This window comes from Podarcis pityusensis (genome assembly GCF_964106645.2).
Source record: "Podarcis pityusensis genome assembly, chromosome: 14".
NCBI lineage: Eukaryota > Metazoa > Chordata > Lepidosauria > Squamata > Lacertidae > Podarcis > Podarcis pityusensis.
In genome coordinates this window covers 45,754,451-45,770,843 of record NC_138039.1, presented here as the reverse complement: position 1 = coordinate 45,770,843, position 16,393 = coordinate 45,754,451, and the positions used below count along the sequence as shown (strand labels likewise).

Below are 16,393 nucleotides of genomic sequence, written 5' to 3'. Positions count from 1 at the left end.
CCAGTGCCACACACAAACATTCCACAGAGACAGTATGAGACCTACCTAAGCCAAATCTACCTAGCACTTCCTCTGGAACTTCTAACCAGGCAGAGAATGCGTAGGAAGGGCTGTTGCTCAGTGGCAGCCACCACTGCTTCCTGCACTGCATGAAGTACTAGGTAAAATAGTGTGCTGTTGTTGCACACACATTAAGAACACAGGGAGCTGCCTTATATGGAGTCGGTGCATTGATCCATCTCATTCAGTCTTGCCTACACTGACTGGCAGCAGCTCCTCAGGGTTTCAAATCGAGGCTCTTTCGTCTGCAGCAGCACAACCAGACACCTTCATCTGCCCCATCTGCAGGAAAATATGGCTCTCCCATATCAGTCTCTACAGCCACAGCAGGCGCTGTGAGCTTCCAACAGTTCGACATCAGTCCCAAAGGCACACTCCTCCATCACCTCCTGAGACAGATGGATGCAAAGTCAACCTGAAGATGCCAGGGATTGAACCTGGGACCTTCTGCCATGCAAAAAGGATGCTCTACCACTAAGCTGTGGCCCTTCCCCAAGAAAGCAGCGCTGAATGTTATGTATGAGTTAGGACATAGATGGATGGGTGAGAAAATGAAGGACAGCACACCCACATCTGCCATACTTAGAACCAGGAGCCCATGTAACCTGCATTCAAAAATAATCAAAATTCTGTGCTAAGGTAAAGCAAATCCTGCTTTTCAAGAAAAACTGCGACCTGCAAATTTGGTTGATTAGTATAGTTTTTGTCTCTTTCTATTGAAATCACTGGGAAGAATAAAAAGCAACCCAAGGCACTGGAGTTCTACTTCCTGCCATTCCACCTGACACCAAGAAATGTTAGGCTTTGAAGATTTCACCTGACAACAGCTACATGTTTAATGGTTTTGTCTCTGCAGGGCTGGAAGCTTAAGTCTTTTGTTTATCTCTCTTGCATGGTTGAGGGGGAAATGAGTTTGGCTTTGTTTTGTGTATTCAGATTAACTTCTCTCCTGGATTTGTTGGTGGAAGAAAGTTGAATAACGACAAGGACTAGAAACTTGCTTTTTAAAGCATAGAAGCTGAGAACCTCTGGATGCTGAATTTTGCTTCCAGTGCTTCCTTCTACCTATGAGTTTGCAGGTAACTCAATAACCATGTGAGCCACTTACCAATTCTGTCCAGTCTGTCCAGGGCCACCGTTTCAAAAGCCCTCCTCATCATGGGATACTCCTCAAGCACCTCATTAAAGTTGTCCACCGAGAGGGAGTAGAGGCGGCAGTAAGTGTCGGCTCTCACACTCGCCGTCCGCCGGCCACGAGTCAGCAGGCAAATTTCTAAAACGACATAATAAAGACAATGGCATTTATTCCTTCGCAAGTGCATTTATGTCAGGGTGCCAGCCAGCAATAAATCACAAGAAGGAAGTGAAGTTAACGCTTTATTAGAAGAAGCAAGGAAGACCTGCTGAGGGGTGCCAGACCTAATGAGTAAGGCAACTCTTCTTGGTAGGTCTTGGCCCTTGGAGGCAGTTGTGGAGACTGAAGATCTTCCCACAGCTGACTAAATCTCCTCCTCACCAGGTCCTACTCAAACAATCCGAGACTCCACTGACACACCTTTCTATGCTCTTCACTCTTCATACCTCTTCTGGTTCTGGGAGAAAAGGGAGGAGGGGAGATTGTTGCAGCAGGAGGGGGAGACCCCCATGACTCTTCACCAGCCTGACTCATCTCTGCCTCTTGGTCTCCCTCCTCTCCTGCTTCAGCTTCTGCCTCTGATTCTGAACTTCCCTCTGCCACAGACTCTCCCTGCTCACTAAGGCCTGTTAGCCCTTCAGCTTCCGACACCTCTTCCCAGTCTTCTGCCTCTGACCACTCATAGTCATTCCACCACCAATCCCCTGGCTCTGAGCCTTCTTCCCTTGGGGGTTTCCCAGATGGCGCCTCCCACCATTCTACTGTGTCCAGTAATTCAGAATTGCAGCCAGAGGGTCCCTATTCTCCAAAACCCACTGAGTGGGTGGTCTTTCTCAGACCCAGAGCCATATTCCCTTCTGGACAATATTTTGGAGGGTGTATCTCACTGATAAGCAGGGCAAGAAGCAAAAAAAAGGGGGGCAGTATGATAGATTCCACACATATTCATGCACCCCTCCACCTAGGCAAGCAAGCAATAGGGGTCATCAGAGTTCAAAGACACAGTCCAGGAGGACTTCCGGGGTGGTGCCATCGGCAATGGCAGACTCCCTCTGAACTGGAGGGACTAGCTCCGCGCGAAACGGGTCTTTTCCACTACGGCGAAGCGGGGACCCTTTTAAAAATCACAGGCAAATGAAGCCTGTGACCATGGGACTCGGTGGGCACCCTTAGCGCCCCCCCAACCCGCAAAGGAACCCACTAACGGGCTCCGAAGCGAAGAGGGGGAAGCGGCGCGGTGCTGTGAGTCAACTGCTATTTCCGTGGAGCGAAGCCGCATAGCCATTGCCGGAGAGCGCTGCCTTTTTCCTGGGACAATTTGGCTTCTAAAATAAGCACCCATGAGTACTTAAACTTTGAACAAATTGGACTTTAAATAAGGATTTGCGAGCAGAAAGGAATTGGATTTAAAGATTTACTTCAATTTGGTACTGAAACGGGAAGGTCTAAACAGGAAGTCAGCCTTCCGTTTCTTTGTAGAAAGAACAAAGCAAAGACAACGTAACTAGAGCTTAGAAAATCGCTTCTAAAGGATCAGCTTTCATCATTTAAAATCCTCGAACCCCCCTTCGGCAGCAGGAGAAGAAGGGGGATCTTTTTCGGACTGTTTAAACCTGCAGAAGTGAGTTTAAAGTAAAGTAACTTTCCACCGTCCTGATCCTGGAGTGGGGTGTCAGGACTGACGTTTGAAGCTCATTGACCAGAGACAAACGTTTTTGACAGATAGCTAAAAGAAGAGAAACATAGTGATTCCACCTTTTCCTTTCACATTTTAAAGGAACAAATATTGACAAAATATCTTTAAAAAGAAACTTTGTTGCAAGAACAACTAGAAGTTTCCCCCCTAGAGGGAGACTGGGAAACTGTAACTAATTCCAGGGAGCTTGCAGCTGTCACAGATTACAATCGTGGGAAAAGGCTTGTGACCTTGTAGGACAATGAATTCAGAAGCTCTGTTGTGTGCTCTCTGTAAAATAAATACTCTACTGGAACAGTTAACTGAGAAGACGGATTTGATGACTAATGCGGTCAGAATTTTTGAACAGGCAGTGGGAAACTATACGGAGCCCACCCAGGAATTAAATCAGGAGTGTGCCCTGACAGAACAGATGAGAGAAGAGGATGTTGCGCAATCTTGGGCGCCAGAGATGGAGGGAGCTGCGGCCCAGCAGGAACATGAGCTTTTGGATTTGACAAATGAACTTGGAAAAAGCCAGATTAGGAAAGATAAAGTTTGGACTGATTTGGAAATGGGGGGTTGGATAGACCCTCCTATGCAGGGATGTTTGGACTTTCCGAGTCTGGCAATGGGCCGTGAGATGTTTGGAGCTGTGGGGGCTCTCAATTTTGGAGGGATTCTGAAATATGGCTTTAAATACTACATGGAGTTTAGTCTGGACTATGGAAAAGGGGCTGATTTGTTGAAAAGGGTCAAAAATATTACCAAGCTGGAGTTCCCACAAGTGAAAGGTGAATATGAAGAAGAGCTGCAGAAGGGACATGGAAGGGACTTAAGGGCCTCGGATATAAGGTTACCAGGTTAATGTGCTAGATCGATGGGATAAAAAGGACTGACAAAACCCGGGACCAGGAGGAAGGGACGCTGGATGAAGATTGGATTGTTTCTATTTCTTTTTTTATTATTACTAGGATTGTTTTATAAAATTGATGACTGTTAGAAAAATGTTGGAACGAAATTACTTGGCTCTAGCAAAAATGTTTAAAGAATTAGGCAAGAATATTATGGTCATGAGAAGTGGGTAAAAATAAGATTTAAGTTTTAAGGTTTTTTATAAGATAAGATGAAAATAGATCAAGGTAACGTAATGACAGAATATTATGAAATATGGAAAGGATTTGCTGCGATAATTAATAACTGGGATACAAAAAAAGGGAGGAGGAGGAGGTCAAAGAAAGAAGATAATGAAAGTTGAAGATTTGAGAATGTTGGTTTTATCTTTATATGTTTGTGGTGTATTTTTGTTTTTTGAATTTGTATTGTTGGATGTGGTTTGTTTTCTTTTTCTCTTTTCTGTTTTTTCTTTTTTCTTTCTCTGCTTTGTCTTTTTCTGTAATTTTAAAAATTTTCAATAAATATAATTTAAAAAAACAAAAAAAACAAAGACACATTCCAGGTAGGCAAAGGGAGGGTGCAAGTCAGTATCAGTAAGGGGTGTGGCCTGGAGAGAGGGGTGTGGCTAGAGAGGGGTATGGCCTGGGGAAAGCCCCGAGAGAGCAGGGGTAGGCAACCTAAGGCCTGGGGGCTGGATGCAGCCCAATGGCCTTCTCAATCCAGCCTGTGGACAGTCCAGGAATCAGCGTGTTTTTACATGAGTAGAATGTGTCCTTTTATTTAGAATGCATCTCTGGGTGATTTGTGGGGCATAGGGATTCATTCATATTTTTTTAAAAAATATACTCCGGCCCATTTTCATCCCCCCCCCCAAATATAGTCCGGCCCACCACATGGTCTGAGGGATGGTGGACCATACCACGGCTGAAAAAGGCTGCTGACCCCTGCCCTAGAGGGTCACAGCTTGCCCCTGGAACCTTGACCAGAGCAGGTTACTGTGAGTTTATGTCATGATGTTGTTAGGCCAGGAATGTCCTGGGCAAAGAATTACCTCTTTATCGTCAAAAGTACACATACAAGTTAGGGAAAGGCATGTCCACCCGTCCTATGTCTCTCATTACTCCTAGGTGTACACCTGATGAGACAGGAACTCAAACGGAGAGGCCCGCCCCCGGCTTATGTATCTCCCCCCCCCCAAGCTGTGAGCAAGCGGGCAGAGACGGTGCCTGCGTGTAACTGCCTCTGCTTCTCCCTCTTCAATCCTTTCCTGGTCCTGGGAGACAGTGGAGAGGTGGGGGCAGGAGAAGGGGGTGTAGAAGCCCTTGACTCTGCACAAACTTGATCTCTCTACCTCCATCTGCACCTGTTTTTTCAGTCTCCCATCCTGCAGCTTCTGCTGCCCCTGACTCTAGTCTCCCGACTGCTGCAGGCTCCTCTGGATCAGGGATTAATAAATAAATAAATAAATAAATAAATTAATAATAATAATAATGATAATAATAATAATAATAATAATAATAATAATAATAATAATAATTTACTTATACCCTGCCCATCTGGCTGGGTTTTCCCAGCCACTCTGGGCAGCTCCCAACAGAATATTAAAAACACGATAAAGCATCAAACATTAAAAACTTCCCTAAATAGGGCTGCCTTCAGATGTCTTCTAAAAGTCAGATGGTTGTCTATTTCCTTAATATCTGGTGGGAGGGTGTTCCACAGGGTGGGCCCCACCACCAAGAAGGCCCTCTGCCTGGATCCCTGTAACCTCACTTCTCACAGTGAGGGAACCACCAGAAGGCCCTCAGCGCTGGACCTCAGTGTTTGGGCTGAACGATGGGGGTGGAGACGCTCCTTCAGGTATACTGGGCTCCTTCAGGTATACTTTAGGGTTTTAAAGGTCAGCACCAACACTTTGAATTGTGCTCGGAAACGTACTGGGATCCCTTCTTCAAAGTCAGTCTGCAACCCGGCTGCTCCCGGTGCCCCCTCCCCAGTAACCAGCCACCACTCCTCAGTGTGCAGCCAGTCCCTGACATCTTATCACACCTGTTTTGAGCTGCATATTCATATACCGTATTTTTCGCTCTATAAGACACACTTTTTCCCTCCTAAAAAGTAAGGGGAAGTGTGTGTGTGCGTCTTATGGAGCGAATGCAGGCTGTGCAGCTATCGCTGAAGCCATAACAGCAAGAGGGATTGCTGTGCAGCGATACCTCATGCTGTTCTGGCTTCTGGGATAGCCACGCAAAGCCTCTTCAGGCCAACAGGAGTGTTCCTCCCAATGCGCTGAAGAGGCTTTGTGTTGCTTTTGCTGAAGCTTTGCATTGCTTTCTTCAACAACATTTGATTCAGAATATTTTTTTTCTTGTTTTCCTCCTCTAAAAACTAGGTGTCTTATTGTCTGGTGCGTCTTATAGAGCGAAAAATACAGTACATAGTGATGATAGATACGGAATTGTTATACTTGTTCTAAATGTCTGACTAGAACAATCGCTAATGCATTTAGGACTGCCTTCTCTGTATTTTCCTATACGCACCAGTGCTGTATAATCTCTCCCCACCCCCCTCGATTCAGTGAAGTATATAATCACACTCCTTTCTTTGGTTCTTTTGCTTATAGGGTGAACTCTCTATCTGGTAATTTCCTCACTGTTCTCACCTTTCTCCTACATAGTAATTCATTCATCTAATTAGCCACTTGGGTTCTGCTATCAAACATCATTCCAGGCATGGCTAGTTCATTCAGCGCATGCTAATCACCTCTGCTACACCAGTGGGAACAGAAGGTCATGACATATCTTGCCAAAGCCAAGTCCCTCTGGGGCCGAGGGCTGACGGCGCTTGATCTGACTTACGACCTCATGATCAGAGCGGGTTACGGTTGCCTGTCCTGGTGGCATTTGAGCCAAAGGCACTTGTGACTCCCCCTCCAAACCTGACGCCAGGTAGCGATGGAGGAGGAATTCAATCTCCTCCTGCATTTTAATGAGGAAGAACCTAATTTGCATTTTGCGAAGCAACAGGTAAAAGGAACTCAATTATCCTTCGAAGTCCACCAAATTTCTCCATTTTTCGCAATGGAGATCTCCAACCCAGCAATGTGTGCAAAAATTCATATACTGGAGGAATGTGTGTGTTGAAATAGATACCTATAAAATTTGGCAACTCTTGGCTTTCTCAAACCGGCAGGGTCTCGGGCAAATGGTTCTTCCCATCACCTGCTCCCTGATCCTTTTCAACTGCAGATGGACAAGACTGAACCTGAGACTTTTTATATAGCAGGTGTGTGCTCAACTAAAACTAGCTTTTATGGCTTGGATTTTGGCCAAAAAAAATTCCGCAAAAGCTCATCTACTCCTCCCTTTTGACCCATGAATTCTTCCTTTCTTCTCAATTTCAATATGACATGTGACCCTTTCAAACTCAGGTCAAAGTGAAGCTGGCTCCACAATTAAACTCATCTTCAGAATTGGATTTACCAATATGGCATAGCAAGCTCAATCCAGGATGCTGATGGTCATACGCAATAGCAAGCGAGACAGAGAGAGGTCTCTATTTGTGAGTCTGTGTGTCCATCGGTGTGAAGGAGGGAGAGGAATTTGTGCCTGACACGGAGGGATGAGCATGATCCCATAGCCCAGCCTTCCTTAACCTGATGTCCTTCAGGTGATGTTCACCTACCGTCATGCCTGACCATTGGCCAGGCTTAGTATCTCTATTGATGGGAGTATCTCTATTGATCACCAACACCTGGAGGGCATCAAGCTGGAGAAAGCTGCTTTCGATCTCTTTCCATCTTTCCAGATAAGGAATTTGATTTCACTTGTAGTGTAACAATTACCATGGACAATGTGGATTGATATCAGTTTGGAAGAAGATGCAGTTTTAAATATTTAAATTAGGACTCCAGGGAAGGGGGATGGAGTCCTGAGATTCGGAGAAATCTCTGCATATGGATAGGTATTTGGATTTTTATAACTTTTTATTGGAAAAATCAAATAAAAATGATTTTTTAAAAGAGAGAGAGAGAGAGAGAGAGAGAGAGAGAGAGAGCTGCTTTCTCCTGGTCTAATTCTTAGTTCCAGTGTTACACCCAGGGAGGGGGGTGGAGAGCCCTCCAAATGTTACTGGTCTACAAGTTCCATTAGCTCCAGCCAGCATAAGCAATGGTGAGGGATGATGGGAGATGGGGTCCAGCAATATTTTGAAGACTACAGGTTTCCCATCAATGTCTTAACCAGGAAATTTAGGAAAATCAGCCTAAGGCTTATGCCAGTTAAGGATCTGACCTTTCTAGCATCAGGACTGAGCTGCACAGAAATAAAATCCTTACTGTGTTGGGTCACAACCAACACTGAGTTTCCAAGGCTACCTTTCTAGAGATCTCTAAATATGAGAAGTTATTTGAGCCCCAGCTACTTTTATAGGCTGATGGTTTTCACTGGATTAACTGCCACAGCTTCCTGTCAAGGAATAGCAGGAATGGTACTTTTGGGAAGATGCATGAAATTACCCGATGGAGTTCCTGGGGAGCCTAGGGAAGAAATCATGACAGCCCATCACAGACAGGATGAATTGCTTATGACACCTCCTGTTAGGTTTATCAGTTTGGGCTCTTAATGTAATCCCTGCTAGCACCACTAGGGGGTGCTATGTGTCCCATACAGATGCTTCTCCCACAAAAGCAGTGTGTATATGTAAAAAGTTAGAGATAAACCCACTGGCTTGGCTGTTATATTGTAATGTTATTTGCCTTTTGATTCTGGTTGTTTTTGGTATGGAGATAATAAATGATATGGAGATAATAAATCAAATCTAGTGAAACAAATGATTAGGAAAAAATTGGGATTTATGGATAAGCTCACAGCATTATGCAGTACATTTTTTAAAATGCATTGGTATTATAAAGGTGAGGGCCTGTTGTTCAATATATTCAAAATGAATTTGGGTATAAATGACTTAGGAGTTTTTATTCAACATTCTCTGTTCACTAATGCAAGAATTCTTGTGCTGGAAGACTGGTGAGTTTTAATGTTGCACAACAGAGGACACCAATGCAACAGTTGTGCTAGTGAAAATTTGTTGTGCAACAGATTCTACAACCTGTTGGGCAACAAAGTAAACTGCTTGTGCATTCTTTTTGCACAACAGTGTTCTGCTGGTGCAAAACGTTCCTGCTAAGCGACTTTAACTTAGGGCTCCATTGGATGCAACCCTGTGACACTACATTTAAAGGTAAAGGTAAAGGGACCCCTGACCATTAGGTCCAGTCATGACTGACTCTGGGGTTGTGGCGCTCATCTCGCTTTATTGGCCGAGGGAGCCGGCGTACAGCTTCCAGGTCATGTGGCCAGCATGACTAAGCTGCTTCTGGCGAACCAGAGCTGCACACGGAAACACCGTTTACCTTCCCACCGAAGCGGTAACTATTTCTCTACTTGCACTTTGATGTGCTTTCGAACTGCTAGGTTGGCAGGAGCAGGGACTGAGCAATGGGAGCTCACCCCATCGCGGGGATTCGAACCGCCGACCTTCTGATCGGCAAGTCCTAGGCTCTGTGGTTTAACCCACAGTGCCACCCGCATCCCTAAACACTACATTTACGAAGCTATAAAATCCATACAGGGCAGGCCTTGCTTACCTCCAAAGTAAGAACCATCAGCCAGCTTGGTCTCCTTGTTGCCTTTGGTGAGCACACTCACCACCCCGTGCTGGATAAAATACATCTTCTTTCCGATCGTCCCCTCCCGGATGATGTAGTCGCCCGGCTGGAACACCTCAAAACGCAGTTTGGTCAGCATGGATGTTACAAAATTGGGGTCTGCGTTGGCAAACAGAGGCATGGAGGCCACAAGTTTCCGGCAGTTGAAGTTGATGATCTCCTGGTCGTGAGAGAGAGGGAGGGAATTCAGTAAGCGGTTGTGGTCTTATTTGCTTGTTTAAACCAGGGGTGGTGAGTCTCAGGCCTGGGAGCCTAATGTGGCCCTCCAGACCTCTCAGACAGGCCCATAATACTCTTCCCAGGCTGCACCCACTCTCCCCATCCAGAAACAAAGGAGATACAGTGGCACCTCGGTTTTTGAGCATCTCGGAAGCTGAACGTTTTGGTTTTCGAACGCTGAAAACCCGGAAGTAAATGCTTCCATTTTCGAACACGCCTCAAAAGTCAAACGGCTTCCACTGTGTGTTTTTCAGTTTTCTCAATTGAAATCGAAATTCTCCCTCTGTGCCTCGGTTTCTGAACGTTTTGGAAGCCGAACAGTCTTCTGGGGTGGTTCAAAAACCGAGGTACCACTGTACGCTTCTTATTTTAAAGCTGTTGGGATTTTTCCTTCCCTCCTATGTGGACATTCACAGATTTAACCAATCAGCAGGTTAATCAACTTAACACAAAGCTGCGAGTTGATTAATCTGTTGACCTCTTGCTACGTTTTCCTTAATAGAGTGACACAGGCCTAACTCTTTAGTGTTCCGGACACACTCTTCAGTCCCCAGTGGGGTCCCCCCATGTTGCGTAACCCCTCAGTCAGATGCCGGCTGCCCCTCTCCTATACAACTCACCTCCCTCAATGGCTCACTCAGCTCTCCCAGGATGCTCTCCTCGTCAAACATTTTGCCCTGGTAGCGGTGTTCGTAGTAGTCGTGGATCCTCTGGCGCATCTCAGCTGGGAGCTTGTGGAAGGACATGTACTGCTCCACTTGCTTGTACTGGGTGGGAGGAAAGCAGGAAAGGAAGAGGCTTTTAACTGGAGTGTCGAAATGGACCAGGGCATACTAGACACCCCCCTCTCCTGGGACTGCAGGAAACCATCGCATAGCGTGTCAGAAGCTGTTTCAGAAAGAGTCGGGTCAAATTGGTCCAGCGTCCCAGAAACCTAGTGCCAGCCTTGCCTACGCATATTCAGATGTAAATCCCACTGTGTCCAGTGAAGCTCTGGTTTGCAGCCTTGACTGACTTTTATAGGCTTGGCATAAAGAGGCTGAAACCCACAGCGACCAATCTAATAGTAATAAATAATAATAATAATAATAATAATAATAATAATAATAATAATAATTTATTTATACCCCGCCCATCTGGCTGGGCTTCCCCAGCTACTCTAGGCGGCTTTCAAAAAAATATTAAAATACTGTAATACATCAAACATTAAAAGCTTCCCTAAACAGGGCTGCCTTCAGATGTCTTCTAAAAGTCTGGTAGTAGTTGTTCTCTTTTACATCTGGTGGGAGGGTGTTCCACAGGGCGGGCGCCACTACCGAGAAGGCCCTCTGCCTGGTTCCCTGTAACTTGGCTTTTCGCAGTGAGGGAACCGCCAGGCCCTCGGTGCTGGACCTCAGTGTCTGGGTAGAACGATGGGGGTGAAGACGCTCCTTCAGATATACTGGACCTAATGACCTAATCTAATGATGCACACTCACAATTTTTTAAAAAACCGCATCCCTAAAGGCAAAGAGAGGGAAATGGGGACAGTGAGTAATTTAAGAAGACCACCCAGGACCAGATCGTTAGTGACGATTCCTGGTAAAACCAACAAAGAGGCAAGTTGAAGACTATCAGATGCATAGAATAATCCACCAAGAGTGGTGGTGGTGGACTTGTAAGCAGCGACTTCAGAAAGGAACTGGGGGTCGGGGAAGATAAAGGAAATGCAATCAGAGCCAGAATGTATGCAAGACAAAGGCCAATGATAAGCCTAGAGGCTCCAGTGTTGGACTGCAACTCATCAAGAAGTTCAACTCCATGCATCTGGGCCTGAATACAGAAAATGGTTTCCTTTCCCACCAAACGTGTTAATTAACTCAGCGCTGCCAAGTTGATCGTTTTAATAACTACCATTGCTGTGGTAAAGGGTCAATTATAGTTCATTAACAAAACAGAGAATTTTTTATGTCACAAAACATTTCGGCTTCCAATTGCTTTGAAATCTGAGGGTTATACTTCATGCATTTGTGAAGTGGACTCAAGGTGATGCATAAAAATTGTTAGCCTTTAGGCTCCTTGTTGCCTGTCTGGAAATTCTTCCTGATAAATATTTATGGGCAGTTGGTTATTTTAGTACCCAATGAATTGTTGCTATGGTTGCCATTATTATTATTATTATTATTATTATTATTATTATTATTATTAACATATATCATAGAAGAGCATAAGGAGAGTCTGATGGATCAAGCCAATAGCTCCTCTAGTCCAACTAGATCTGCAAGCAGGATCTGAGAGCAACAGTACTCTGCCCACTTGCTGTTTTCAGCAACTGGTATTCAAGAGGAGCAATGCCACCAACAGATGAAGCTGGAACATAGTCATCATAGCTACTAGCCATGGATAGCTTTATCCTTCAAAAATTTGCCTAATCCTCTTTTGAAACCACCCAAGTTGGTGGCCACCATTGCCTCTTGAAGAAGCAAATTCCATAGTCCAACTTTGCACTGCGTTTATCTGCCCTGAGTCTTCCAACATTCAGCTTTGTTCAGTGTCCACGAGTTCTTCTGAAAGAGGAAGGATAAAAAACTTTTATCCTTCCACTTTCTCCATGCCAGGCATAGTTTTCTAAACTCTTACTCGGCTTTTCTCTGAACTAAGAAGTCCCCAAAGGGAGCGAGGGGACGAGACACCTCTTCTTTACAGACAAGAAGAGAACCCACAAGGCTGGACATCATCTTGAATTTTCTTCCCTTCACTGAGCTAAAACTAAAACCCATTTTGGGGACAAATCTGCCCACAGCCCTTCTCTTGACTTTCTAGAATATGTTTGCTTAGTTGGGAAGGACACATGCCGAATGCATTCTTTCTGATCTGTTAACGGTGGAGATGTTGGGGAATGCCGGTGGGAAGCCATGCAGAGTTTTGAGGTTGTTAATTAAATAAGTATTTATTAGACCCATGGAACAATGCGCAATTATTAAATTGCATACTTGAAAATGTAGCACATGAGAAGTCATGCACCCTGTGGACCTGTTTCGTGTCCCCCCGCACCATCATTTCCTGCCCTGGAATGAGGCCTCTGTGCAGGGCAGGATTTCTACGAAGCCAAGGCAAATCACAAATCTGCCTGGAAGTCATGACCTCAGAACACCTCTTCTCAGCTATGTGGAGGCCAGTGATAATTGCACAGTGGTGCGGGAGAGGCACTTTGCACATACCCAAGGGCACACTTGCAGAACTGTATGACTAATTAAGAGCATTTCCCCCAAAACGACTCATTAGAATGGATGTAGCTTATTACCACATCCCATGGCCCAGGGTTGAACCCTAGCTTGAAAAAGACGAATTCTAATGCATGACACATCCTGGCTCAGATTAAACTCTACCAGTGTTTTCAGTGTTGCAGTTTCATGCATTTTAAAGACCCATCTGTCTTTCATATGAACATAGGAAGCTGACTTATAATGAGTCATACCGTGGGTACATCTACTGCAGATCTGTCTACACTGGCTGGCAGTAGCTCTCCCGGGTTTCAAACCAGGCATCTGTGACGTTAACATATGAGAGTGCTGGAGGTGAATTAGTTAAACAAGTTACCCAATCAGAACCCAGGGGGGTGGAGTCAGAGGGACTACAAAATCAGCTCTGGGAGGGGCGAAAGGGGAGTTCGTTGGGAGTTGGGTGGTTGGTTGGAGTGGGAGTGAATTGGGATAGAGTCTGAGGGTAGGTTGTGCTGGAGGAGACTCTTGGGAGTCCCATGGACTGCAAGAAGATCAAACGTATCCATTCTTAAGGAAATCAGCCCTGAGTGCTCACTGGGAGGACAGATCCTGAAGCTGAGGCTCCAATACTTTGGCCACCTCATGAGAAGAGAAGACTCCCTGGAAAAGACCCTGATGCTGGGAGAAGGGGATGACAGAGGACGAGATGGTTGGACGGTGTTCTCGAAGCTATCAGCATGAGTTTGACCAAACTGTGGGAGGCAGTGGAAGACAGGAGTGCCTGGTGTGCTCTGGTCCAGGGGGTCACGAAGATTCGGACACGACTAAACGACTAAACAACAACAACTGAGGGTAGGTTGAGTTAGTGTAGCGAAATAAGTTGAGTCAGGAACAGTTAGGAGCTAGGAAGACAAGTAAGTATCTGAGAGGTGGTTTAGTGAGTGAGAGCAGGTAGCGGAAGTTATAGGTCTGGATAGGCACCCCATGACTGTAATTGACCGATACCGTTTATGATACCACACGCTTGTTAAACTGCAATAAATAAACAGAAGTAAATGTTCTAATTTAACCCTGACTGGACTCAGTATTGTACCAGGTAGGGCCTGGGTGCTGGCAGTGAGAAATAAAGTGGTGGCACAGGGATCAATAGACGGTGAAACGTCAATTTTGGAGTGCAAATTTCGAAGGAGCTGCGTTTCAGCTCACATATTGTTTCAGAAAGTGCAGATTTGAAAGATTCAGCTTTAAATGCAAAGGGAATCACATTTCTCCATCCCTCTACACCATTCTCTGCAAACATGAGTGTTACTCATTTGCTGCTGGGATGGCCTGTTCTAGCATGGCTTGCATGAGAACCACCTGATGAAGCCAAAGATCAGGGAAGACGGCTTAATGTATTCAAGGAGGCATAGTGGGGGCTGATGGGGTTTCCTGGAACTTCGCTGCCTCTTGTCTCGAGCCACCCACAGCTAAGATGGTCAGGAATATTCATGAGTGCTGCCACTAATGACCCCATTCAAATGGTTCACCTGCATTCTTAGTGCTGGAAATCAATTACACTGCTATTAACTAATGGCTCTCTGTTGTAGGAGCACCTCACAATGCTTAACATTGTTCTCGGTGTTGGATGTGCCTCTCTCAGGAAAAAGCAATATGGCCTCCTGTCAGCCGCCTAGATGCCGTTTTATGGGCATCTCTAAAACTACAACATTGTCTCTCCAAATAGCAAACTGGGACACTAGGGTATTGCTAGCTACTTAAAAGTACTTAGGACTATGGTTGTTGGAGCAATTTGATTGAGTTTGCATTTAAAAGCAAATCTACGTATACACACTTCTTGAAACAGGACAGAACTGAAAGGCGGCCCATCTTTTGAAATTTGCACTTCTGCGAATTTTGCAATGCAGTTCTGCAGCCAAGTCATGTGTACAGAAATGCATACATCAGGGTAAAGTGAGGAGAAACAGGCATATATTGGTGAAAGCAGCCTACAAAAATGCCTTATATTAGGGGAATGCTGTTTTGCAAAAAAAGGTGTGGCTTAGGAGAAATTCACACTAAAACACTGGTGGATTTTCATGAGGATGTTTTGAATCAATCAATCACAAACTGAATTTAAGATTGGGGAAAAGAGAAAAAAAAGAGAAACCAAACCAATAGATTGACCTATCCCTAGTGTGAAGGCATGTTTTCATCTCTGAACTTGATTCCGGAGAATAGATAAAGAAAGAGCTTAAAAAAATACATCGAAAAAACTTGATAGCATCAGAACCTTGTACCAGGTAAATACCATAATTCTTCCTGTTGCCTCTTCCTTGTACACACAGGGTTGTCTCCTGCGGATGCTCAAACGAGGGTGACAGAACAGTTCTGTGAATATTTCCCCCTCCAAAGTGGTTCAAGGCTAGCCAATAGAGCTGGAGTCCTAAACACCTCAGGACTCCAACTCCCATCAACCCCGTCCATAGGCCACGCGGACTGGGACTGATGGGAGCTGAAATCCAACAACATCTGGAGAGCACTGCATTGGCTAGCCTTGCCCTAGGAGCATCACACATTTTGCTCATCGTCCTGCCTTGCATTCTTGGCCAAAGCTGAAGAGCTCAGCTATGGCAGCAGATGGAGAGGAGAGGATGGGGCTTCAGATAAGATGGCTTGATGAAGAACACACATTTAAGAAGTTCCTTTACTCTAGCCTTCCCCAAAGTGATGCCCTACAAATCTTTTGGGCTACAACTCCCATCAGCCTCAGTCAGCTTACACAGAAAATTTGACATGAAGTGAGTGGTATGACTAGTTTTGAGCTCTTCTCCCTGAGATACTTTTGGTCTACAGTTTTTTAAATGAGAAGTTCACAATGTGACCTTCCACTTGCAGAAATAAAGAAATAGCAGAGTCAAGGAAGGGCTTACCATGTGATCTTTCTGAATGTGCATTTTACCTCTAAGATACCCAGAGAACAACTCCCAGGCACTCCATCACTGCTGTCTCCAGCAGGGACAAGATGATGCAAAGATGACTTTTTAACACCCCTTCTTTTTTCTGTTTCAGATGCTCTGCACTAGAGCTTCTCAGTCTGGTGCCCTCCAGATGCAGTTGAACCAAAAGTCCTGCCATCCCTGACCACTGGTGGTGTTGGCCATTGCAGAAGGGAGTTGTAATCCAAAACATCTACTGAGCACCTGGTTGGGGAAAGCTCTGGTTGGTCCACTCAGCTGCAAACCTTTTGAAGCTACGCTGTTCTGCTTAAAATATCCTTGGATGCATACATGTTCCTAAACTGAATGGTTGGGACTGTAAATCACCCAGTGTCCTCATTTCAAACAAGGCTATTCAGAGTTCCAGCAAGGCCGGCTGGAAGTAAATATTCATTAGGTGTAGGCCATCCTTTGCCCCATTGTCTCCCACAGGAAATTGAATAATCTCTCTTCTCGGTGGCTATATTTCTTCAGACACCCTGGGGAAATAACATTTCTTTG

The 16,393-nt window shown here is 45.2% G+C and overlaps 1 protein-coding gene across 2 annotated transcripts in view; it reads right to left on the bottom strand.

Moving 5' to 3' along the window:
• The window catches only part of HCN4 (hyperpolarization activated cyclic nucleotide gated potassium channel 4), a 114,078-nt gene that overhangs the window by 3,830 nt on the left and 93,855 nt on the right, over positions 1 to 16,393 (bottom strand). For both annotated transcript variants that reach the window (XM_080980286.1, XM_080980285.1), the window contains 3 exons: positions 10,332 to 10,478; positions 9,412 to 9,652; positions 1,169 to 1,333 (listed from right to left, as the gene is read on the bottom strand). In XM_080980286.1, coding sequence (XP_080836412.1) covers positions 1,169 to 1,333; positions 9,412 to 9,652; positions 10,332 to 10,478 — 553 coding nt within the window. The remainder of the gene's footprint in view (positions 1 to 1,168; positions 1,334 to 9,411; positions 9,653 to 10,331; positions 10,479 to 16,393) is intronic.